This window comes from Panulirus ornatus, chromosome 31 (genome assembly GCF_036320965.1).
Source record: "Panulirus ornatus isolate Po-2019 chromosome 31, ASM3632096v1, whole genome shotgun sequence".
Lineage (NCBI taxonomy): Eukaryota > Metazoa > Arthropoda > Malacostraca > Decapoda > Palinuridae > Panulirus > Panulirus ornatus.
In genome coordinates, this window is record NC_092254.1 from 3,694,766 (window position 1) to 3,722,419 (window position 27,654).

The 27,654-nt window shown below is 39.7% G+C and overlaps 2 protein-coding genes across 7 annotated transcripts in view; one reads left to right on the plus strand and one right to left on the minus strand.

Moving 5' to 3' along the window:
• sl (small wing phospholipase C gamma 1) overlaps positions 1–12,524 on the plus strand; it is a 103,192-nt gene extending 90,668 nt beyond the window's left edge. The window contains exon 27 of the mRNA XM_071680374.1: positions 11,987–12,524. The gene's annotated coding sequence lies outside the window, so the exon portion shown is untranslated. The remainder of the gene's footprint in view (positions 1–11,986) is intronic.
• Positions 83–27,581, minus strand: LOC139758713 (mannose-1-phosphate guanylyltransferase catalytic subunit beta-like). Of its 6 annotated transcripts, none has more exons than XM_071680388.1 (7): positions 22,539–22,672; positions 17,902–18,128; positions 17,355–17,546; positions 16,511–16,666; positions 14,504–14,687; positions 9,239–9,444; positions 83–1,135 (listed from the first exon to the last, which is right to left on the minus strand). In XM_071680388.1, exons 1-7 carry the CDS (start codon positions 22,564–22,566, stop codon positions 1,004–1,006), a joined length of 1,125 nt encoding a protein of 374 aa, XP_071536489.1. In that variant the 5' UTR covers positions 22,567–22,672; the 3' UTR covers positions 83–1,003. The 6 variants fall into 6 exon arrangements, with proteins under 6 accessions (XP_071536489.1, XP_071536491.1, XP_071536493.1 ...); XM_071680390.1 differs by lacking the exon at positions 22,539–22,672 and adding an exon at positions 27,450–27,581 and having other exon boundaries at positions 248–1,135; XM_071680392.1 differs by lacking the exon at positions 22,539–22,672 and adding an exon at positions 27,236–27,310 and having other exon boundaries at positions 248–1,135.
• Between the last annotated feature and the right edge of the window lie 73 nt (positions 27,582–27,654).

Sequence of the window (27,654 nt, forward strand, 5' to 3'; positions counted from 1 at the left end):
TCCAACTACATATACATATATATTACATGTAATATGTTCATACTTGCTTGCCTTCATCCATTCCCGGTGCCACCCACCCCACAGGAAACAGCATCGCTACCCCCTGCTTCAGTGAGGTAGCACCAAGAAACTGATGAAAAATGGCCCAATCACTTGTATACACATGTATGTACATAAATGCCCATACACACACTTATACATACATATACATCCAACTACATATACATATATATATCATGTACATATTTCACAATGTCCTTGGTGCAGAATGAGCCTTTACCCTGACCCAGGTACTATATGAACTTTCACACTGTCCCTGATGCACTGCCTTCACACTCCCTCAAACACCATACATGTCTTCATATTATTCTCAGTATGTTCTGGACCTTCACATTTATGATGGTGTACAAAACTTCAAGTTGATCTTACCACTCTTATCAACCACTGCATTACCTTTACCACAGTGCGAGTCATTAATCTAACTTAGGTGCTGTACAAACATTAATACTTCTTACTGCAAAAAAACCTTCTTAGATGATTCTTTACATTTTATGGTGTAAATTTTCAAGGCTGTTCCTGGTTCTCTTCCTCAGAATTCACATCATAAACTATGATACACATTTTCCTAATTTGAACTGTTATATAAAATTCAGCCTTAATGAGGAATCCAACTGGCTAATGAAGCTACACGACACATTATAAAAGTCCCTGAGAATACATTAGGACTACAATAAGGACCATTCAAACAATGAAGATGTGCCATTACAGATTAAAGTGTTTTCAAATTAAGTGCACTACCCATAAAAAAAATATATGAAATGAATGTTTCCTTACAGAATTTCCCTTACAAAAACTTATTTGAACATAATTTTACAACAACTAATAATGTAATCACAAGTTATGTAGAAATATGAAGTCAATACCAAAAAGAACTATACAACATAAAGAATCATAAATAAAATGCTGTTATGCCTGGAATCCTGCAGAACAGCAACACCATGTTTCACATGATGATCTTCGGCTCTAAGACGGAAGCACCTATGCTCTTGTGAGGTAGAACCATCCCACCATTCACATAAAGTTCATCTTTCACAATTACATCCTCTCCAAGCACTGACACATTCTCCATCCGAACCTGTAAATTGAAAAAACGTAAAGTTTTGATCACAAGTTTGGTAGCACCATCCCACCATTCACATAAAGTTCATCTTTCACAATTACATTCTCTCCAAGCACTGACACATTCTCCATGTGAACCTGTAAAATTAAAAAAAAAAGTAAAGTTTTGATTATAAGCTTTTCTGAGCTATCTGGGTAGAGCCAGGGACTCTAAAGCTCAACGCTAAATTCCCACCCACCTTTCTGTCAAACAAAATGCATTATACAATAAAAATAAAAAAATCCATGCAAAGAAGTATAATAGCCTTCTAACCTTAAATAAGTGAAACCATTATTATAAAACTGGCATGAGATACACACAAAAACTTAACAAGTGACCAAAACCAAACAGGTATATGGATAGGATGGGATAATTAGCTCCAAATCACTCTAGAATGGAGAAATTGAGGATTTCAATCCCTCCACCATCCATATGGGAGGAATTCAACCATTCCCTATGGTGAACGTTGAAATCCTTAACGTAAAGAATCTCAGCCTGTGGGTGAGAGGATGTTAGTCTCATGGCAGGAGATCAGATAGTCGAAGAAGGATATAAAATTTGAAGAATTAGGAAAGCAATAGGTGGAACAGAGGACAAGTGTGGCAGTAGGGAGACAGACTCTGAGCCACACAACGTCAGAGTTTGGAGACTCAAGGTCCTTGAGGCATGCAACAGGTGCGTTTATGTTGGAATAAGCACAAACACCACCACAACTGGAATCATGAGTAGAGGTGATAAGTTAGATATGAAAAAAGGAACGAGTGAGAACATCATTAGACAACTGTGTCTCAGAGAGAAGCAAGATATTAGGAGAGGTATAGACAGATGGTGTTCAACAGAGGAGAGGTTACTAGAGAGACCACAAATGTTGGTATAGTGAAAAGAAAAGATGAAGGTTTCACAGAGAGGGAAAGGTCATGGAAAAGGTTGGTACTACTACTGCCAGAGCCCTCCCTCTCATTGGCAGTGGAGTCAGGCAGAAACCCAGAGATTCTTAGCACTCCACAATGTTGGGGACCAGGAGCCATAAATTTAATGGACTCTGTCATGAAGATACTTATAAATGTTTGAATGGACAGGAACTGGCTAGAGTGCTTATGTGAAAAAAAAGTAATAATAATGAGCAAGGTTTGATTAGGTGGGTGGTGCTTTTAAGAAGATGGCAGGACTAGCCCGGTAGTCCCGTTTTGATGATACAGAAAGTAAGACCAGCAATCCTGACCAGGTATTCCCAATCACCAGTCCTTTTTCACCACAAGCTCTTCACCATTTCTATTCATAACACTGATACCCAATTTACCACAATCATACCCTCAACTGCCAGATTACTTTTCTTTGCATTTAAATCACCCATCACTAACACCTGGGCTCTTTCATCATAACTGCAGACACGTTCATTCAGCTGCTCCCAAAACACTTGCCTCTTGTAATCTTTCTTCTCATGGCCAGGTGCATAAGTACCAATCATCACCCATCTCTAGCCAAGCACTTTCAATTTTACACACATCAACCTACAATTTACTTCCTTAAGCTCAATCATGCACTCTCAACTGCTTCAGTAGTAGTGCTACTTCTTCCTTAGCTCTTGTCCTCTCACCAAACCATGACTTTGATCCTAAGAAATTTCCAAACTATTCTTCTCCTCGAGCTTCACTTCTCTGAAAGCCACAAAATCCAGGTTTCTTTCCTCAAAAACATTACCTATCACTCCTCTCTTCTCATCTTGGCTACATCTACACACATCTAGACACCCAAGCCCGAGCCTTTGAGGAGGATGAGCACTCCATGCCTGGCTCCAACTCTCTTCCTTCTTTTAGAAACTGAAATATTAGAAGGGGACCAGCCCAACTCCCACCCCATTTAGTCACCTGCTTCAACACAAGGGAATATGGGGGTACATTTATTATGTAAAGTACAGGATGTTACCGGACTCTACCTGCTTGAGGTTACTACAAAAGTGAAAAGTCACCTTTGATAAGGCTACATCAGTTCTGGGACTGCAGTCTTGGGAAAGAACTTCTCTCTCCAAAGGAGTCTACCTTTCCCTGCCATAAGAGGTAAAGAAGCCTTGGGCTGCAAGAGCCTTGAGAAAGGTCTTGGGTAACATCAAGACTTATAAAAACTGGTCTTGGGGTAAATATATATATATATATATATATATATATATATATATGATAGGGGATTAAGAATACTTCCCACGTATTCCCTGCGTGTCATAGAAGGCGACTAAAAGGGGAGGGAGCGGGGGGCTGGAAATCCTCCCCTCTCGTTTTTTTTTTATTTTCCAAAACAAGGAGCAGAGTGGGGCCAGGTGAGGATATTAAAAAAAAAGGCCCAGTCCTCTGTTCTTAACGCTACCTCGCAAACGCGGGAGACAGCGACAAAGCAAAATAAATAAAATAAAAAATATATATATATTATATATATATATATATATATATATATATATATATATATATATATATATATATATAATAATATATTTTGACTGTTGGTATAGTTATATTATATGTATTTTGCATTGTGGCGTCCCGGTATTGGCGGAATAGCTGCAGGAAAAGTACGATGAAAAGGCCAAGGACCACAGATAGCTACAATTAAATAAAGTTCACACGTATTATCCTACGCTAATTGGTTTGAGCATGATTACATGTCGTGAAGCAATCCACGAGAGCATCAAGGGTAAGAGCCAGCTTCGCAATTCACAGATTCTTGCCTCTTTCACTCTGCTTTGTAAGCTCGATCACAAAAATTTTATTAGCAATATTTTCACTCAATTTGTGATCTGCAATGTCCTCGATTCTATCACTTGAAAGATATCTCTTGGTCAATTAAATATATGTCTCAAGTTGTAGCCCAACAGTTCGAAATATCGGCTGTATCTGTCGTCTCAAACGAGGCTTTTTATTCACACTCTCTTACCTTACGGTTACTTACCGGCAACCAGTGTGTCAATTGTCCCAAGCTTCTTAATTTTCAGCACATCATGGCTTGTAACAGATCGTAAATGCAAAGCCTTGGCAAGCATAAAATTGTTGGCATTGAACATACGAATGTTCTTTCGAGATTGTTCCGGACTTCCAGCCGATCTCAATCATCGTAGAATTTTCGCCACAGCTGGTACCACGCTTTGGATATGTGTTCGAATGAGTTCGACGTGCAATGATAATCCAGAATTATAAACTTACTTCGTTAGGTTCATGTCCCTTCAGATACGTCTATAACTGTGACCATAACCCACTGGACTAATAACTTTGTCTTATTACTGTACCTTAATCTGTTGCACAAATTCGAAAATCAGTACATAGGTGCGGGGTTTCAGGGAAATTTTGGCAGCCTGATAAAATGTGTGGAATCAACAATGACTCACTTATCTCATGACAACGAAATGGGAATGATTTGAGGGAAAGGATTGTTCCGATGTGTGGTGGACGGGAGATTGGGGAGATCAAATTGGGAGGGATGTGGAAAAGATGTTAGGACAATGTTTGTGAGGGGGTTGATCGAGTAGCTAACGAAGTAGGAGAGTGTAGGGGCAAGAAATAGAGTGATTGGACGATGTGGAAGACGGGTTTGAATGCTGTTCAGGGACTGAATCAGGATGTGAGAGCATTGGACAAATGGAAATTGTGTGGGGCTGGATGTGGAAAGGGAAGCGGGTCAGCAAATCATGAGGAAAGATGGATGTGAAAGGAAAGTGATGGGCCTTGTGTTTTCATAGGTGAAATAGCCAGCAAATGAGGGTGAGGGGATGGTATTCCATGTTGCGGGGTTGCGTGGCATGGATGAGCAAAGGGATGTGAAGCGTCTGGGGTAAACCATGGAAAGCTGTGTAGGTATGTATATTTGTGTGTGTGGACGTGTGTATGTACATGTGTATGGGGGGGGGGGGGGGTTGGGCCATTTCTTTCGTCTGTTTCCTTGCGCCTACCTCGCAGGCGCGGGAGACAGCGACAAAGTATAAAAAAAAAAAAAAAAAAAAAAAATATATATATATAATATATATATATATAGATATATATATATATATATTTTTTTTTTGCTTTGTCGCTGTCTCCCGCGTTTGCGAGGTAGCGCAAGGAAACAGACGAAAGAAATGGCCCAACCCACCCCCATACACATGCATATACATACACGTCCACACACGCAAATATACATACCTACACAGCTTTCCATGGTTTACCCCAGACGCTTCACATGTCCTGATTCAATCCACTGACAGCACGTCAACCCCGGTATACCACATCGCTCCAATTCACTCTATTCCTTGCCCTCCTTTCACCCTCCTGCATGTTCAGGCCCCGATCACACAAAATCTTTTTCACTCCATCTTTCCACCTCCAATTTGGTCTCCCACTTCTCCTCGTTCCCTCCACCTCCGACACATATATCCTCTTGGTCAATCTTTCCTCACTCATTCTCTCCATGTGCCCAAACCATTTCAAACACCCTCTTCTGCTCTCTCAACCACGCTCTTTTTATTTCCACACATCTCTCTTACCCTTACGTTACTTACTCGATCAAACCACCTCACACCACACATTGTCCTCAAACATCTCATTTCCAGCACATCCACCCTCCTGCACACAACTCTATCCATAGCCCACGCCTTGCAACCATACAACATTGTTGGAACCACTATTCCTTCAAACATACCCATTTTTGCTTTCCGAGATAATGTTCTCGACTTCCACACATTCTTCAAGGCTCCCAGGATTTTCGCCCCCTCCCCCACCCTATGATCCACTTCCGCTTCCATGGTTCCATCCGCTGCCAGATCCACTCCCAGATATCTAAAACACTTTACTTCCTTCAGTTTTTCTCCATTCAAACTTACCTCCCAACTGACTTGACCCTCAACCCTACTGTACCTAATAACCTTGCTCTTATTCACATTTACTCTTAACTTTCTTCTTTCACACACTTTACCAAACTCAGTCACCAGCTTCTGCAGTTTCTCACATGAATCAGCCACCAGCGCTGTATCATCAGTGAACAACAACTGACTCACTTCCCAAGCTCTCTCATCCACAACAGAAAGTGAGGAAAGATTGACCAAGAGGATATATGTGTCGGAGGTGGAGGGAACGAGGAGAATTGGGAGACCAAATTGGAGGTGGAAAGATGGAGTGAAAAAGAATTTGTGTGATCGGGGCTTGAACATGCAGGAGGGTGAAAGGCGGGCAAGGAATAGAGTGAATTGGATCGATGTGGTATACCGGGGTTGACGTGCTGTCAGTGGACTGAATCAGGGCATGTGAAGCATCTGGGGTAAACCATGGAAAGTTGTGTGGGGCCTGGATGTGGAAAGGGAGCTGTGGTTTCAGGGCATTATTGCATGACAGCTAGAGACTGAGTGTGAACGAATGGGGCCTTTGTTGTCTTTTCATAGTGCTACCTCGCACACATGAGGGGGGAGGGGGATGGTATTCCATGTGTGGCGAGGTGGCGATGGGAATGAATGAAGACAGACAGTGTGAATTGTGTGCATTGGTATATATGTATGTGTCTGTGTGTGTATATATATGTGTACATTGAGATGTATAGGTATGTATATTTGCGTGTGTGGACGTGTATGTATATACATTGTGTATGGGGGTGGGTTGGGCCATTTCTTTCGTCTGTTTCCTTGCGCTACCTCGCAAACGCGGGAGACAGCGACAAAGCAAAAAAAGAAAAAAAAAAAAAAAGAAATAAAATGATTCTCTAAATAAAATAAATCATTCAATTTTTGTCTTCAAGTTACAATGTAACTGAACCACACATCTGCTTGATACTAAGTATTTTGATGTTCGGTATTCTAAGATCAACTATGAAGCTATAAAACCACATCCCTTGGACAAGTATATCATGAGTTTTATGTGTAGTCGGGTCTACAAAAATATGAAGAGCTCTAATTCATTTATTTCTTTTTATTTTTTTTTTTTATACTATTCGCCATTTCCCACGTTAGCGAGGTAGCGTTAAGAACAGAGGACTGGGCCTTAGAGGGAATATCCTCACCTGGCCCCCTTCTCTGTTCCTTCTTTTTGGCCATCTTCTCACCCAAGATGGCCATGACTACGGCACGTTTTGCCTGTGCCATGTTAGTCACTATAAAAAAAAATCATTTTCAAGTGACAATGTCCTGGTAAATATCTGATTTTGTAATATGTCCTCTCAGGCTACAGATAGTGCAGCTGTGAACAATGTGGTGTGCAAAAACTGCACCAACAATGAAGATATTGTGGTGGTTAACATCATAAAAGAGCACTTGGAAAGCAGAAAGCAAGCAACACATATGGTAATATTCTATCTCTTTTGATCACATTACAAAAATGATAATTATGATACACACCTTGAAAAAGCAGGCAACACTTATGGTAATATTCTATTTTGATCATATTACAAAAATGATAATCATGATACACACCTAGGTAAAGTGTGTGAAAGGAGAAATTTGAGAGTAATGTGAATATGAGCAAGGTTATTAGGTTCAGTCGGGTTGAGGGACAAGTTCATTGGGAGGTAAGTTTGAATGAAGAAAAACTGAAGGAAGTGAAGTTTTAGATGTCTGGGGGTGGACTTAGAAGCGAATGGAACCATGGAAGCAGAAGGAAGTCACAGGGTGGGGGAGGGGGCGACGGTTCTGGGAGTGATGAAGAATGTGTGGAAAGAGAGAACATTATCTCGGAGAGCAAAAATGGGTATGTTTGAAGGAATAATAGTTCCAACAATACTATGGTTGCAAGGCATGGGCTATAGATAGTGTTGTACAGAGGAGGGTGGATGTGTTGGAAATGTAATGTTTTGAGGAAAATATGTGGTGTGTGGTTTTATGATTAAGTAAGTAATGAAAGGGTAAGAGATGTGTGGAAATAAAAAGAATGTGATTGAGAGAGCAGAAGAGGGTGTGTCGAAATGGAAGGAACAAGGAGGAGCATGAGACCAAACTGGAGGTGGAAGGATGGAGTGAACATTTTTTTGAGTGATCAGGGCCTAAAAATACAGTAGGTGTGCAAGGAATAGTGAACTGGAATGATGTGGTATACTGGGGTTGACATGCTGTCAATGGACTGAACCAGGGCATGTGAAATGTCTGGGTAAACCATGGAAAAGTCTGTGGTACTTGGACATGGAGAGGGAGCTGTGGCTTCAGTGCATTACACATGATGGCATGAGACTGAGTGTGAACCAATGTGGCTTTTTTGTCTATTTTGCAGACGCAGGAGGTAGTGATGCTGTTTCCTGTGGGATGGGGTAGCAACAGGAATGGATGAAGGCAAGTAATTATGAATATGTACATGTGTATATATGTATATGTCTGTATGTATATGTATATGCTGATATGTATATGTGCATCAATGGGTGTTTATGTATACATATGTGTATATGAGAAAATGGGCCATTCTTTGTCTGCTTCCTGGCACTACCTCACTAATGCGAGAAATGGCAATCAAGTATAATAATAAATAAATAACCTTTTAAGACAAAAATAGGGCCAAAATGTTGTACTATGTAATATATCAGAATTATGGCAATATCATAAGAAACATGAGTAAATAACAGCCACAGAGCAAGGCATACATAGCCAACTGACAAAAAATAATTCACTTTTTTCATTCATAATGACAATACAATTTATCATTCAAACAACTATATGATCTACACACCATTAGTAGTAATGTTGTTACTATACATTAACAATCTAAGAAATAATTCACTACTGTAAATAAAAGTATCTCCAACATTCTGGCTGAAATGGCAAGAACAGCAGACAACACTTCATGGTATGCCTTCTTGCAGTGTACAGTTGAAATGGTCACAACTGCAATGATCTGTTTAAAAGCAAGTCCAGTGCTTGTGACTGACTCATGGTGGAATGGCTACAGGCTTCCACTGTCTCTTCATCTACCAAGTGGAATTAAAATATATGCCAAAAACTATGTTCATGTTAATTATAATTTCATTATGTTTTTCATAACACTGGGGAAATCCTATGGCTGAGAAAGTGCTGAAATGGATATGATGTGGAATTAAGCATTTTCTGAAATGGAATTTGAAATTTTTTTAAAATGGAAAATTATGGGCAGTACATACCCACTGTCCAACAATACATTTCCAGCCTATGATACAGTTCTCCAACCATGTGTGAGATTTGATAGTCGCTCCTCGGAGAATAGTGCAGCGTTTAATGCATGCCCCATCTTCTATTACCACACTGGGGCCAATAGTTACATTAGGTCCAATGCGACAATTCCTTCCAATTTTGGCAGAAGAGTCAACCAACACATTACCCACCACACCTTCAATAAAAAAGCAACCAACAAGAAATCTTAATTCTACAATATTAATAATGAAACTTTTGAGTAAATATAAAATAATACAAAATACACATGTACTTTCCACTGAAACTCACACTACAACAATCTATCTAAGTGATAGTGGTTGGAAAGCAGCCAACAACCAGGGAAGTATATTACCAGCATTACCTACATGGGTATCAGGAGGGTTAGTGAAGGCTGCATAGTTAGCCAGCATTTCCATGGTTGTCAAGTTGCAGTCCTCTGACCCAGGTAGCTGTCTTTTCTTTCTGTCTCACATGCATGTAGACTACTGTCATTTTGTCCACAAACATACAAGCTCCCCTTATCATACATAACACTTAACAATTAACTCACAGCTCCTTTTTTGTAACTCTAAATTTCCCTTCAGTGAGCACTATGCAGTAGCAATGCCTTTTGGTAAAATGGTAGGAGCAATGGACAGAAGTTGTAGGAAGAAACATTTAGGCAAAAGGATTACTTAGAAATATTAGGTAGAAATAGTAGGTAGGAACATTAGGCAAAAGCATTAGGTAAGAGCCTCAACAAACACTGCACAAGAGTTACCCTCTGCCAGTGGCCTGTCAAGGGTGAGGCACTGAAAGATAGGAATCGACACTGGAGTTCCCTATTTCCGAAGACTATACTGCCTTCACCACCTCCTTGAGAGAGTTGCAGGTGGGAACAGGCACCAGAGACACAGATTGATACAATGTACAACACACCCACTTATGATACTTTCTTCTATAACTTTCACTGTTTCCCACACTCAAGAAGTACCTCCTGAAGTAAACATTAGTCTCATTTATTCACATCCATTCATCCTCTAGCTGTCACATATACTTGCAGTTCACCTGTTATGACCACAATGGTACTTTGTAGGGGTTAAGTCCAACATCCACAGACTTTATTTCTTTATATTCAAGAGGATAATTTCTTGTAGAAGTCTCGTTCACAGGTATTCCCAACCAACACAAACTCACCGTCATTGCTAGCTAGCCAACTTAGGCTGCCTGCTGCATCTCTACAAGACCAGCATTTTGTTAACTTTTCAGCATGTGACTAGCAACACCTAAAGCCTAATTCACCATCTTTTTCAGTATAAATCATCTAAATTACATCATGACAGCATTATATTGGTGGTAAGCTAAGCTGCTTCAGGTATAGTCCATCCTTAAGAATTAGGTTGGGAAAATTTCTGTTCAGGAATGTTACACCCCCTTAAAACATGGGTTTCAATTGTTCAAGTTGCAACAGATAGTACAGGAATGTAACCCTGTTGCAAGTCAGGGTATATTTGCACAATTATTTTTTGAGTGTTAGGGGAGAGGATTTTACGCTTATGTTCCCATCTCTTAACGATGTAATTTTGTAACATGCCTTTACTCCTAGGTGTGAACACACAACACACACACAGTTGTTGTATGAAGAGGTCCATGCTGTGAGCCCTGTTTCTAACAAGATTTTGGAGGATTTAGAGCTCATGAAACACATTATGTACGGGAGAAGAGTAGAAAATGATGGGACCCCTGAATGGTATATGCATTAAATGTTCAGTTTGGGGTTGTCAAATTTTGTGAGTTTAAATAGGGTTTGGGAGTGGAAGCTTCCTTGGTTCAAATCAAATGGAGTGTTGCAAACTTAAGTGAATCTCAATATCTTTTCTTGCTTTTATTTGTTCCTCTGTAAGGACACTCGGTTTGTAAAAGAGTGGATAACACTGTTAAATCCACAGTGCACTAAATTAGCACCTGAAAATGCATCCTGATGAAGGATAGTGAAATTTTTACTGTTAATGCAAAAAAAAGGCATCACTTTGGCAGTCGAACATCAAAATTCTCTTCAGGTTGTAAGATAATTTACTCTAGTAAGCTTCATTACCATTACTATATAATTCATTACCTATAGCACTGCCTGAACCAGAAATGGCAGGGAGGGAAGGGGGGATGCTATTTTATGTGTGGTGGGGTACTGACAGGAATGGATGAAGGCAGCAAGTATGAATATGTACATGTGATTCTATGTACATGTATGTATACGTTGAATTGTATATGTGCATGTGTGGCGGTTTATGTATATACATGTGTATGTGGGTGGGTTGGGCCATTCCTCGTCTGTTTCCTTGTGCTACCTTGCTAACACAGGAGATGGCAATTATGTATAATAAATAAAATAAATATATAAATATTCCTATGAGTCCACGGGGAAAATGAAACATGATAAGTTCCCAAGTGCACTTTCGTGTAATAATTACATCATCAGGGGAGACACAAGAGAGAAATATAACAGTCAGTTGATATACAACGAAGAGACATTACTAACTGGAAAAGAATCTCCCTGACCTGTGAGCATGGATTACACTATGCTCTTGCCTGTGGGTCAGTCATTACATGCAGATAGGTGCTACTTGTGTGATTAGATTATAGCTGATGATTTGATTTTCCTGCAACATGCTGAGTTTGTGTTTGTTAATATGGCATTAGCATTGTTAATATGGCATTAACAATAGCTTCTCCTACCACAGAACCAGCAGTTTAATAGAAGAGAACCTCTTTGACCTCACAGAAACCTTATGACGTACTGATGCTGATGTAGGAACATCACTGCTTGGGTGTGTTTAAAACCTGGATGAATCTACAATCCACAACATAAATAAGGATAAAGAGAAAATTCAAAGTGCTTTGGTCCACCCTACTCCACTCTCTGCCAAGGCAACAGCAAGGAATAGAAGTCCTCTTATCAACAAAATGAAAACAATTATGCTCTAGTTATACATACAGAATGAGACAGAGAAGAAAAGCAGCCTTAGTAACCTTCACCTCAGGTTTTAAGCTCTAGATTGGTAAACATTTAAGTAGAAAAGACAATGTAGCTGATCAAGAACCATTTCAAGGGAAAAAGGATGGCCATACAAGTTTATTTGACATCAGAAGCTACATATTGTGAAGGTAACGGGAATCCAGTGCTAACCACGAAGCTGCAGCACACATCCTAGTTACCTGTATGTTTACTGGTTTGCTATGTGCAATTTCTCTCTGTACAAGGTTTTTGCAGGACATAAAGCAAGGGATGGGTGTATCAAAAACATAACTGACATACATCTTTATACCCTATACCCTATACACTTTACTAAAATTTGCTGTTGCACCCCATATACTTTTACCCATGAAATGGCATTTTCTGACCACTTTGTGATGCAGTCTTTGCTAGTCTTAAAACATGGAGCTTTTGCTTCAGCCTTCATCAGAAATGTTTTCTTTAGCATCTTTCTCCATTAAAGGCTGATCTCATAACAATTCCATTATCAATCTGCTGCATAACCTTCCTCCTGTAATTTTCTGGATTTCCACTTTCATGTGCTCTGTAGCCTCTACAACAGTAGTTGCAGCCTCACCTAACAATCACATTTCTCTGGCTGACAGGTGTTAAAATTATGAAGCCAACTCTGGCTAGATGTACATTTACTTTCACTGACTGGCTTACAGTCTTTCTTCATCAATTCCTCTTGAATCTTGATGGCTTTAATTTTAATTATTTGCCCTGTCACAGGAAACTGTCACACCTACACCTCCTGCACCCAGATTTTCAGGAATCCTCAATCTTCACATATGTTGGCATCCTGAGGCGTTAATATTACCATCTCTGAAATAGATGGCTCAGAAATTGCTTTCCTGATACATTTACTTTTTTCTTAATCTTAATGGTGCAGATGCTGCTTTCATAAACCTCATAAAGGCAAGCACTGTTAAAGCACTAAACCCATGCTCCAATTCATTATCTTGAACTTTTCCACTACACGATTGGTTTTCCTTGCCATCTTGACAAGTTATATTGGAGTAGAAGTAATAAACAGATGCTTAGCCATAGTGAAGAATTCTTGAAGAGGGCAAAACGTTTAAATATATAAAAAGGGCAAAAAATGCATCCTCACTCTTTCAATGCAAGAAGAGGATTGATGTGGTGTCATGCAAAACATTGGCACACTGCAACCAGCTGGGTTTTCATTGTTTCACATGGTTCCTGTTATGATAAAAGGTGGGAAGTAATTTAGGTGCTCATGCTATATCAAGATCATTATGCCATATCATGCTATATCCTGACACCACTGTAAAGAGGAAGGGAAGAGAAAAAGGATATTAAAAATTATGTTGCCATTAAACAACAAAATTCAGCACTGTCTAAATTACTGTACTCACATGAGTTGCTAAAAAACCACCACTTCGACAAATGGTCAACCACAAAATTTGACACTGGTATGATTTGGACCCTTTTGGTGCTTTAACAAGGACAGAACCCTAAAAGGGTGAATTAGAGGAGTCAAGTGTATTTTGTGTCTATTTATCTTGCAAAATAGTTTACTAACTTCCTTTAAAGAATGAATCCATGAAATATGATTACCTTCAGGTAACTGAAGACTATAAAGGTGTGTTCATGTGACAATTTCTTACAGTAAACGTCTCCAGCAATATTCTAAACTCAAACTATATTTATGCATAAAATAGCTTATCTATTCAGTGGAAAGAAAAAAAGCATTCTCCTACTTCATATTAAAAGCAACACACAGAACACTGTCCAATCAAGTGAGATGCCATATCAAACTGAGGGACTAAGAGACTACCCAATGAGGCACATAGAGTGTGGCTTATGATCCACCTATGCAACTCCCTGACTAGTCCTGCTTGTGTAGCAGCCTTAGAGATGCAAAAGCTTTGTTAACCATGAAATACAAAAACTAAATCATTTGTGATGCAACCTGCATAATCCATCAGCAAACAGGGATGTGATTTTTCTAACACACCAGAATATGAAAGTGCTAATTACACAAATTTCACAAACCACTATGTGACCCAACAAACTTAATCTAATTTGCAGTCTTCTGAGTTGTATATGTCTCTTCCTTTAATGCTCTTGCTAAAGGATACATTCTACCTAAAGGATACACCCTCAGAAATTTCTGTAAACTATGCCGTACTTAAAATAGTTTTATCTTCCAACAAGTACTCTCATAAACCTAAGGCAGAGCACTGTAGAGAAATGTTACCCGGGCCTTTGTAAAGTTTGGCACTGTTGTTTATCTTGCAGGAGTTTAGGTAGAGGCACATGCCAGTCAAGAAGTCCTTGGGCTGCCCAATGTCCATCCAGAAGCCGTGAAGTTCCTGTGCATACAACTGTCCATCTCTGGCCATGTACGGGAACACTTCCTTCTCGATACTCATTGGCCGGCACTTGAGGACAGAAGTTTGGTATTAGTATTTCTTTGACATGGCCTATCATTAGAAAATTACTAATCCATCCTCATCTCTTACTGCTTTTACTTTACTTCACTGTCCCCAGAATTTCTCCATCATTCTTTAAACTATTTCCTTTTCCCCTATTTCAGTATGCATTTTGTACATATCCCAGACCTGTTCACCAAGTAATGGTGTCAGTCTCACTATATAAATATACATAAATTTTTTCTTCATCTTCTTTTTGAAATACTTTTCATTTTCTGGTTTTAGTTAATAACCTCCAGGTGACCAGTCTTTTCTCCATTTTAATTTGAAAAGTTATTCACTGACTAGTTCTGATTCAAAGACGTTGCCTAGACTTTGAGCTTCATATACAGACAAACATGAGAATTAGAATAAAAAAATGTTGACCTGGATCCTAAGTTTATGATCTATGATCAGACCTGGAATGCAAGTTGACCTAATAGCTTTATGACACATGTTTGTGCATCTAAAATGCTTAAATAATCGTAAATCTATTCTCACAACCATCTGCTGCAGCAGGCTTAAAAACTAGGGTTACACCATGTGGCACATTTCAAAACAAATTATTATTTTTCAATATTACCACTAAATATTACTATTGTCATACAACTATAACAACACTATAAAACCTAACTTACAAGTGTGGTGAGCCATCAAACTAGAAATTGTAGGGCTGTAGGTGCAACCTGATGTATGACTTATGTTACAACCATGGAACATCTAGAGTGAAAAGGTTAAATAAATATACCTTTCTTTCTTTCACATGTGTTTGTTATTTCCCCCTTGAACTAGACAGCAACAAGAACAAACAACTGAGCCTTAGAGGTAAAAAGAATATATAGAGATTTATAAGGCAGTGTCTGAAAGGTATAGGAAAACTATGAATGAGTTTGGCTTTATAAGGAAAACATGAATTTTAAAGAAAAGGTAACCAGACAAGGAAAAGTACCTAAAATTATTCCCGTTTCAGCAAGGGCAATTTATTGGTAAAAAGCAGGTAGGCCAAAAGACTCAGGAAAAGGTTACCATATAACACTTGTATAACTGAATGTTTAGTTCCAAAGTGTTTAGTATTAATCAAAGACATATCTTCCAAAATAATACAAAAATAGGAAGGAAAAGAGATCATGAAAAGCACTGTGATTTGAGATCAGATATAAACAATCTACTGAACGAACTGAATCTGTGTACAGTACAATCATCATGATAATATACCTTACATACTCAGAAAGAGTATTAAAACATGGGAAAGACCACTTGAATTGTAAAGCTTCACCCTTGAAAAGGGAAAGATACCAAAGGAATGGAGAGGGTAAAAATTATGCCTATTCAGATGAAAGGCAATAGAGCATAAGCACTAAATCATGGATTAGTACCCATGACAAACACAGTTTGTCAAATACTTCCTTCATGAAATTACAGTTTCTAATTTACTATTTCACATACTCACTGCTATGTCCCTATGCAAAATAAGCATATTCTTTCCCATCTTGACTGCTTATATTTTGAATGACTTAACAAAGCCATATAAATACACTCATGTCACATACTGAACACCAATACTGGTACAGAATAGAACCTTGTTATAGTCATACAAAATGGCATCAGGCAGCAGAGGCTTTCATAGACACTGAACTAAGCATAAAATGTTTATAAATATATCATACACAGACATGCTTCATTGGTATAAATTCATAGATAGGAGAGTGATGAACAGATAAGGATAACATGACGGATAAAAATTGACTTACATCTCATGACTTTAAGGGGAAAGAAAAATAAACTATGCATACCTCAATCCGTTTCAAGATGGAAGGGTTGAAGATGTACATTCCTGCATTTATTTTGTTGGATACAAACTCCTGGGGCTTTTCAACAAAACTATCAATTTTGCCAGTTTCATCATACACAACAACACCATACTTAGATGGCTCTTCCACTTTTGTCACCTATTAAAGAAATAGGTTTGATTCAGATATTTTCAACTACAAAAAATGTTGGTGAATTACAAACATGACATTACTATACCAAAAAAAAAAAAGACCCACATATTTTTTTCCATTTTCTTATTCAGCAACTCACTTGCACATGCACGAACACACACACACACACTGCCATAAAAATATCATTAATGAAAGAATGGAAACAAATTGGGAGCTATAATCAAGATGTAAGGGGATAACCAGTTATGGTTATATATGATTTGAAGTAATCTAATGACTGGGTAATTAAGCAAGCTATGAAATTTAAAAACATGATCAAAGTCAGTGGGTTATTCATCAAATGTACCATATCAAAGAAAGAGATGAAGAATAACACACAGTACTGTTTGAATGCAAAAGAATATTCAAACATCAAATGAAGCATGAGGACAGAGCAGACCTGCCAACACTGCAGACAGGTCATGAGAGTTAGATAATACTGTCAGACAAAGTAATAAACATACATGTTGATGGATTAGTAGTTAAATGTTTCTTTCAGTGTGGTAATGTTTCTAATTTTACAGAATTTCAGATGTTCAATTTGCAAAGCAACTATGGTCTATGCACTTTATGTTAAGAAGATTATGAAATATGTCAGTAATATAAAAGTTATGAATCACAAATTTTATTACGAAAACTGAAACTTAAGACATACCATTATAGTCCCCTCATGTCCATGTTGTTTATGGAATCTAACCATCTGAGTGAAAGGAAATTCACATATCACATCAGAATTCAGGACAAAGAAAGGTTCATCATTGGATGCTAAGATCCCTTGTGCTAACTTGATGGGTCCTGCAGTGCCCAGTGGTTCCTCCTCAAGTGAAAATGTTATCTGGATCCCCAGCTGAAATGATGAAAAAACTGTGATTATGGTCATGTTATCTGCAAAAGTCTCTTTAATTTCATCTTGAAATAATGTATTTTGCTAAGCTAAATCCTTTGTGATAATTCATAAATGTGTGGTTCACCCTTCACAAAACTCCAAGAGTGAAACGAACACATCGTACCATTATTAAAATTACAGTACATCATAAAATGCCACACTGCATAAATGGCACAGATCTAATCAATTTATTCAAGGAAAAGAATGACTAAAATAAATTCCCTGATCAAACCACCATTAAAAAACAGTACAACAAAGATGTCACACTTTGCAATAGCACATGTATACTATGAGATCAATTATTTCTTATTCTTACCTTTTGAGCCTCTTGAGCCAGCTCTTGCTCCATCTGTTCAGCATGATATGACACAGCAAGAACAACCTGAGTTACTCCAGCAGCCACTAGTGCCTCAATCTGATGCAAAACAATGGGCTTGTTTGCAAACTCAACCAAAGGCTTGGGACGACTGAGAGTAAGAGGTCGCAACCTTGTGCCGTATCCTCCTACCAAAATCAATGCCTTCATCTTGCCCAAGGTCAAGTCTGGTGTGAAGGATCTCAATTATATCACATAAAAATATTATTCAACTTATGTTTTACAATGTACTGATGATTTAAATCATTATCACTTTTATACAAAGAAAATTATAAAATATACCCCAGAAATATAAAAATACTGTATCTCATGTGTTTTTTTTAAGGAGCTTTGCATTATAAAAACCAGAACAGACTTAATCATCCAATTCAGACAAATTCTTCTGAAAGTGTATCAGGGGGAAATGGGGAAGTAGTAACAGGCAGTGATGAGTTACAGAAAAGTGAGTACTTTTAGGACTTTTGGGAAGAGATACGGTCTTTGGTTAGGGGATGTATGCGAAGAGAGAGTCATGGCAAGTGATTTGGTGAAAAGAGAAGTGGTGAAAGCCTTGCTTATGATGAAATGTGGCAAAGCAGCTGATATGGATGGTATTGCTGTCAATTTCTGAAGAAAAGAGGGATGACTTTGTCGTTGATTGGTTAGCTAGGATTTTCACAGAATGTATGGATCATGGTGAAGTGCATGAAAATTGACAGTATGCTTTCATAGTGCCACTGTATAACAACAAAGAAATTTGAAATACTGAGATACAAGTTTGTTGAATGTACCTGGTAAGTTCAACGGAAGCGTTGACTAAAAGGGTGGTGGCATGCACAGAGCATCAGACTGGTGAGTAATATTGTGGTTTCAGGGATGATAAAGGATGTTTGGATCAGGCAACTGCTTTAAAGAATGTGCGCCTGGAATACTTAGCAGATATTGGGCATTTCTCTCAGGATGGTATGTGATGTGTGTGAGAGTCATGGAGAGTGGTTTGGAAGACTGATTTCAAATCTGATACCAATCCATACCTGATCTGGTGTTTAACCCTTCTCTATATCTTTCTGAAGTTTCAATTCACATACTCTGCAGCCTCTGCATCAGCTGACAGTCACATTTCTCAGGATAACCAGTCTGACAGACATGAAAACAGCCCTAGCTTGCAGTAAATTTACTTTCACTTACTGGTTTATCTTCTTTCTTCATCAACTCTCTTGATTTTCAATTGCCATATTTCTCATCACTTGTCCACTCATAGGAAATTGTTAAATCCATGCTTACTGCACCCAAATTTTCAGGGCATTCTCATCTTCACATATGTTGGCATCCTGATGAGATGCATTGTCATCTTTGAAAGAGATGGCTGAGAAAAGGTTTTCCTCATAGATACGCCTTTCTTCTTTATGATGTGGATGCTACTCTCATCAATGTCATAGAGGCAGAAGTGTAAAAATATACAAGTGACAAAACAATCCTCACTCTATAAATGTCAGCAGAGAACATACACAGTGGGCAGCTTGGCATGCACAGCATTGGCACCCTATGTTGCACAGCCAGCCAGGATCATGTCATAGAATGACTTATGTTATAATAAAAGAAAATAATGGTAGTACTTTAGGTCCCCATGCTATACTGCAATTTTAGTGTACATATATGGACCATCCTCAACCATCCACAGCCATAATGTGAGTGGACGAATGCCACTTGGACATGTACAGCCAACACAGGCAACATAAGACCTTCTACCAACAAGGAATCTCACCAGCACCACTCTTCTAATCTTAACTGAGAAAAACTTTCCCTTCTCCTATGTCAAGCGCAGCCTTAAGCTTTCCCTGGCCAAAGCGTCAGACCATGGGTCACTCTTAATTACACACACATACATACACAAACACATTTTTTCACAACAGGGGAATGATGCCAAGTCATCACCTCTCAACTATTAATACAAGTTGGTGACATTAATCCTGGACCATCAATATACTGCCCACGGTGTTAAATGCATATCACCAAAAAGCACTAATCCATCAGATACTCTGACTGCACTAAGTGGTATCATCTCCAGTGCAAATGACTGTCATCTGTAGAAAACTACTCAGAACACTGAAAACTGCCAATCTCACAGCTAAGCAGAGTAACTGTTAAGATCATAGCCTGGCACTGCAACAATCAAGACCACAGCCTGGTATACTAACTGTCAAGATCACAGCTTGGCAAAAAAGTAATCGTCAAGATCACTGCCTCGTACAATAACTGACAAGATCACAGCCCCGGCACAGTAACTGTCAAGATGACAGTTTGGTACAGTAACTGTCATGATCACAGTCTGTCATAGTCACTCAATATGACAGAATGACATTAACCATCAGTATCAAAAGAGTCAAGATGCACGTCTGGCAAATTAACTATCATGATGACTACTTGGCACATATAACTTACAATCACAGCCTAGCAGAACAGTCATCAAGATCACTTCCTCGTACAATAACTGACAAGATCACAGAATCTGCACAATAAAAGTCAAGAACACAGTGTGGTACAGTAACTGTCATGATCAGAGCCTAACATAAGTAGTGTTCATATTACAGAATGACATTAACCATCAGTATCACAACCTAGCAAAATAACTGTCATGGTGACAGCCTTAGACAGTAACTGTTAAGATCACAACATGACACAGTACCTATCAATATCACAGCTTAGCATGGTAACTGTCATGGAGACAGCTTGAAAAAGTAACTGTCAAGATCACAACATAACACAATAACTGTCAAGATCACAACATAATACAGTAAATGTCAAAATCAAAGCCTGAAAAAAAAAAAAATAATAGCAGATCACAGCCTGGCATAGTACTTGTCATGGTGACATCCTGTCAAAGTAATGGTCATGATCACAAATGGCACTGTAACAGTCAAGGGCACAGCTGACTCAGTAATGGTCAAGATCACAGCTTGACACAGTTATTGTCAAGATCACAGCCTGACACGGTAACTGTTCAGATCACAGCCGAATACCATAAGTTATGATCATAGCCTGACACAATAACTGTCACTGATTGACACAGTCACTCTCAACATTACAGGCCATCACAGTTAATGTCAAAATCACAGCCTGGCACTGTCAATGTCATGATTACAAACTGGCACAGTAAAAGCCAGGATCACAGTTGGCAATGTAAATGTTACAATTACAGGCAGGCACAGCAGACGTCAAGATCTCTAGCTGGCACAACTGTCAAAAGATGACAGCTTGGCACAACAAATGTAAAGATAATAGCCAAACACAGTAACTGCCATGGTGACAACCAGGCAGAGTAACTGTCAAGAGTCGAACTGTCAAGATAATCTGGAACAGTTGCTGTCAAGATATAAGTGTGGCATAGTAACTGTCAAGATCAATGCCTAACACAATGACTGTTAAGACAAGAGCCTGATGCAGTAAGTCAAGATAACAACGTAACAATAACTATTAAGATCACTGCCTGTCACAGTAACTCAAAACAACAGCATGGTTAAGTAACTGTCAAGACAACAGCCAGGCACAGTAACCATCAAGACGAACGCATGGTGCACTGTCAAGATAACACACAAGCATAATGACTGTCAAGACCAATGCCTGGCACAGTCACTGAGATAACACCCTGGCACAGTATATATCAAGACCACTGACTGGCACATTAACAGCCAGGCAAGGAACTGTCAAGATCACCGTCTGGCACAGTAACTGTCAAGATATCCTAGCGCACTATCAAGTTCGCAGCCTGGCGCACTAACTAAACTATATATGCCGGGCAAAGTGACTGCCAAGATAACAACGTAGCATAATAACAACATAACATTAGTTGTCAAGATATTTACCATGACCAGTACAATAAGTCAAAATCATCACCTGACAGCAACTCTGAAGATAACAGCCTGGCTCAGGAGCTGCCTAGATTAAAGCTTGGCACAGCAACTTTCAAGATAACAGTCAGGCACAATAACTCTCAAGATAACAGTCAGGCACAATGTTAATATAACAGCCAAGCACAGAAGCTGTCAAGAGTACAGCATGGCACAGGAGCTATTAAGACCATAGCCTGCCTGCCTCAGTAGTTGCCAAGATCACAACCTGACATAGCAACAGTCAAGATCACAACCTGACACTGTAACTGTCAAGTCACAACCTGACAGTTAATTATCATAGTGAAAGCCTGACATTACAACTAACACATCACAGCATAGCCCTGTTACTGGTCAAGATCAGAGCATGACACAGTCTGTCAATGTAACAGCCAGGCACAGTAAGCCATGGTTATAGCCTGGCACAGTAACGCAAAGTGACAACCTAACCCAGTAACTGCAACTAAGACCACAGACTGGAACGGTAACAGTCATGATCACAGCCTGCCACTCAGCACCACACCTTACCTTTATTCATGTGACAACATCAAAAATGCTGAAACTTGGTTTCTCCTTTCTTTAATCTGTCAAACACAAGACATATGTATACTTTGGCAAGTTTACCTTTCCCACAGAAATGTGGACAACCAACCTGTTTTTCCCACTACCATCATACAACAGAAACTTCAAGAGAAAACGTAACACACTCACTGCCTGTACCTTTCCCGCCAAATCCCATGTTGTGTAAGGGCAAGACTACAAGAGTGATGTGGGTCGTGTGAGATATGATGTCCACGTGAGGAGCAACACACCTCTATATACCAACGGCTGACTTGACACTGACTCGGATAATGGTGGTGGTAGAAAGCGACGTGGTACACTATAATGCCAAATACCACCAACAATCTTAACTAAAAATGAATTCCCTTGAAGTCATAACAGCAAAAGATGGGACATCCTTTCATTCATACATTATCCAGTTCACTCCTATAGCTGCATAATGTAGCAAATATAAGTAAAAGAGAAACTGAAATGTTTATCTTGCATGACCCACACTGCCTAACATGAAGCAGCAATGCCACGTCTACAGTGGGCTACTCCTAGTGGTTCATACTGATGGTAGCAGGTTCATATCACACTGACGTGTCCTGCCTCCAGCCTCCTGCTATTAAATGGTATTACCTGTCACACTGGTAATGCTACTAATGGTGCTGGAGGTAGTATTTGATGTGGTACTGGGAGGCGCTAGGCGTAGTACTATGGTACTAGTGGTGGTTATGGTGGTACAACGATATGGTGATGGTTAGGGTGGTACTATGGTACTGGTGGCGCTAGTGGTACTACTGGTGTTGCTAGTGGTAGTGCTATGGTACTGACGGCGCTAGTGGTAATACTGGTGTTGCTAGTGGTAGTACTATGGTACTGGTGGCGATAGTGGTTGTGCTGGTGGTGCGAGTGGTGGTACTATGGAATTGGTGGTGCTAGTAGTGGTTATGGTATTACTATGATACTGGTGGCTATAATGGTACTTGTGGTGGTACTAACTCTGGTACTGGTGGCGTTAGTGGTAGTACTGGTGGTACTAACTATGGTACTGGTGGCGCAAGTGGTAGTACTGGTGGTTATGGTCGTACTAACTATGGTACTGGTGGCACAAGTGGTAGTACTGGTGGTTATGGTGGTACAAACTATGATACTAGTGGTGATAGTGGTACTTGTGGTGGTACTAACTATAATTGGTGGTGACAGTGAAGGTTATGGTGGTTTGTGGTGGTACTATAGCACTGGTGGTGGTTCTGGTGGTTATGGTGGTGAAAGAGGTGGTAAGAACTATGATATTGGTGATGATAGTGGTAAATAAGGTGGTGCTCGTGGTGTCACTAAGTATGGTCCCAGTGGTAATGAGTGGTGGTGTTCATAGTGCTATTGGTGGTGTTAGCTATGGTGCTGGTAGTACTGGTGGTGGTGTTGGTAGTCAAAGGAGAGATCAGAGTTGGTAGGCGTTTTCAATAGAGATGAGTAGAAATTGGGTCTTGAAGGCATTAAATTTAACAAGACTTTGTGTACCCCACTGAGATATCCTGTCCAAGCCTGAGCTTACTGATGAAGTTGTGTCAAGACGAGATGCAGATCAAGTGAGAGAAGAGAGATCAGAATTGAGGGATGTGGATAATGCAGTGTTTAGAGAGGAAATTGTCGAGAAAAAAGGAGGAAGAGTGTAAGGGACAGGACAGATGAGGGACACCACTGTTAAAAAAAAGGGGAAGGCTGATCCATCAACAACCACAGAGATAGACTGGCCAGAGAGGAAGCTAAATATGAAGGAGCAAAGTGAGGGAGGGAAGCCAAATGAGGGGAGCTTTGAGGTGAGACCATGATGCCACATAGTCAAAGCCTTCAATATGTCAAGGGTAATCCTGAGGCACTTCACCATGACCCATACATACAACGAATATCCTTACCAACCAATCAACAACAAAGTCACCCTCTTTCTTAATAAATTCAACCGCATTACCATACAATCCTGCTGCCTTGCCAGATTTCATATTCTGCATGGCTTTAAATGCTTTTCTTTTCACCAAACCACTCTCCCTAACACTCTCACTTCACATACCACACTGACCTAAACACCCTAAATCTGCCACTCTACATCAGCACGGTAGCACCAGGAAACATACAAAGAAAGGCCAAATCCGGTAATGTTCACGCTCTAGCTATCATCTAGACCAATTCCTCTGAAGATGAGAAATAACAGAGTCCCATTCTTGCTATCTTCTCCCTACATTTTCTTTTAAAGAGACAGGGTGAATAAAAAAAGTTTTCTTCACAGTGATGGGTCTGAATGGCCTCATGGGAAAAGGGGATTCACAAAGGGTTGAGGATTGCAACAACTCTAACTACTCTCCTTTCTCAAGAGAAGATTCAGCTTGTCATATGCACTGTTGCTCTGATATCTCAGTATCAAAGGATTGCATGAAAGTTTCTTTCCATAAGTGAAGACTTTTAAAACATGCCCTATGACTCGCCCAGCGAGCTCCAGTTTAACTGAATTATCTGCCAGTGGACTACAGGATTTATGGAAAATACTTTATCATTGAGTGGAAAGGCTGTGCTGCAATGCAAGAAATAAAGAGAGGGAAAAAGTCAGGGCAAGAGATTATTCCACTGAAACAAACATCAATTACCAATCAGGTGTGGTAACTAAGAAGGGAAGGAGTGGTGGTGGTGGTGGTGAGGGAGGGTCTAGTGGCCAGGAAGGGAAGAAGTGGTGGTAATGGTGAGGGAACGTGTGGTAGTCATGGAGAAAGGTTGCGGTAATGGTAAGGGAGGGTGTGGTTGTCAGGCTGGGAGTTCAAGGTGGTGATGAGGTAGGGTTGTGGTAGCAATTCACAAAAGTAATCAGATATGGGCTACTGTAAAACTATTATGTTGTTCCACACACCATCCATCTTGATAATTTCCAATACAGAACTTACCATATTTACACCAACTGAATTATTTCACTGTTTATACTACTGTACACAAGTGTACAAAGAGAGAAATAGACATGCTATGCACAGCATTAAATAAATTACAGTATATAAAATACGAATAACAAATAAGTATCCCAAAACAAAGACCAAAGCACACATGCAGCACAGTCACCATTCTCAATAAATTACACAAGAGATATCTAAAAAAGATAAAAATAAGTTAATAGAATCGAGAAAGCCATTCTAGGAGTAGATGTCCCAACAATGAGCAATCCTAGAAAATTTCAAGCAGCTAGTGACTAGAAGTGAGTAGGTAGATGACACCATTTGTGGCAGCTTCTGACTGCCTAAAGGTAAGCCAGAAACAAGAAAGTTGCCACGACCATGGTCGAGGGGTTAACAAAGGGAGGGGGAAAGGCTTGCTGGATGGTGCTCCCTAACTGGATATGCTGATGGTTAGATCCTAACCCTGATTATCCTTGAGAATCTCTCATGTTCTGTGGCCAGACTACACAGGAAAGAAAATAATGGAGATCAAAGATATTTTGCTGACAAGTTAAATGATTTACAACATGGAAGTCCCATACATTAACCTTGTGCTTGTGTTAAACCCTTAACATATAGCAGAGGGAAAATATGGGATTAAATGAATGGATACAGCAAACCTAACTTAACTTATTGTTTCTGGTATATGTAGTAATACTGTGCATAAAATATAATTCAAAAAGTAGTTGAAATGTATGTTCCAAAAATTTCTAGTATGAACTTAAAATTAAGTAAACCATGCTAAATATTACAATATCATACAATTAAATAACAGATCAATAAAACAATAAACACACAAACATATAAACTAAAATTTGGAAAGGTTTGAAAAACAATTTACGATGACCACAGTGAGTTAGCTCACTGGGGGAAAGTGATGGGAATAAGAAAGCTAGATCAGTCATCCAGTTAAACTTATTCATGAAAAAATAAATCTCAAAATCTGAAGTTACTGCCACACACTACTAAATCTTTACTACATTTCATTCTAAATAGTATGGCAAAATACCAAAAGATTTCTATGTAAATTTCCTTGAAAATTATCAACCTGCAAAAATAATCTTACAAAAGGATACCTATCATAAACTGCTTAATAGGAGTTTGCAACTGAGTGCTAATAATATACTCATATGGGTCACTAAGATAAGTCTGCCAACAAGATGCCATACATAGGTCATCCAAGTAAGTCTGCCAACAGGATGTCCATACAATGGTCAACAAGATAAGCCTGCCAACAGGTGCAATACATGGGTCATTCAGATAAGCCTGCCAAAAGATGCCCATACATGCGTCACCAGAAGAATCCTGCCAACAGGATACCCATACATGCGTCACCAGGAGAATCCTGCCAACAAGATCCCAATACATGGGTCACCAAGATAATGAGCGTTGCGGTCCACGCTCTACACATTACCACCTGACCTCACTCCAGGGGCAATGAGGTCAGAGCGCCAACCATCCACGTTTCCAACTCTCTTTGAGAATATTTCCTGCCAGACCGCCTCCATGGCCCGGCCTCCCTATCTCTTATATCACTGTACATCACCGAAGAAAGTCAGTCGAGCTGTCAACTTGATCTTGAGACACACTAGTTGGCCGACGAGCGAGCTCTGCCATGACAGGGACTCAGGGAGCCCTTGTGGTCACCAGCAGCGGTCCTTCCTCCTAATGAGGCCGCACCTTTCTTAGCACAATCCTACTGATGCAGTATGACAGCTCGCCGCCTCTGCCTCCATCACGTAATACGCATGGGACTCCCATAAAGCACTGCAGTTGTTCTTGTTTCCGTCTCTCTCTGTTCCATGCACCGCAACACTCTAACCCAAACCAACACCCGCCAATACGTCATGAGAGTGTCACTATGATAAGCCTGCCTACAGAAGGATATACTTGGGTCACCATGACGAGCCTGCCAAGTGCATGCATGACGAGGTTCACCAAGATACTTAATATTGAGGTCCGTCAGCCACGTCACGTGACAACAAGCCAAGCACCATGTAAACAAACCCTCGTCCCAACATTACAAGGCTGTCTGTCTCCACACATACACAACACTACACCACTCCAGCATCACTTCTCCTCAGGGAGCTTAACATTCACTCACGTCGCCCAGCTCGTGAGAAGAAAGGGCCAGGGAGGGAGGCAGGTCCGGAGAGGTAAAGGGGCCAAGGAGGAATATCCGGAGAAGTACAGCCGCCACAGCCTGACGGACGGAGGCCGACTTCACGTCGTCTGCCACATCAACAACACACTGAAAATATCTTAAGATATATATATATATATATATATATATATATATATATATATAT

Coding starts and splice junctions, on each gene's coding strand:
- LOC139758713 (XM_071680388.1), bottom strand. CDS start 22,566: ATGGGATTTGGCGGGAAAGGTACAGGCA. Junction 17,547..17,901: donor TGGCTCAAGAGGCTCAAAAG/GTAAGAATAAGA, acceptor TCATCATTTCAG/CTGGGGATCCAGATAACATT. Junction 14,688..16,510: donor CCATCTTGAAACGGATTGAG/GTATGCATAGTT, acceptor TCTGTCCTCAAG/TGCCGGCCAATGAGTATCGA.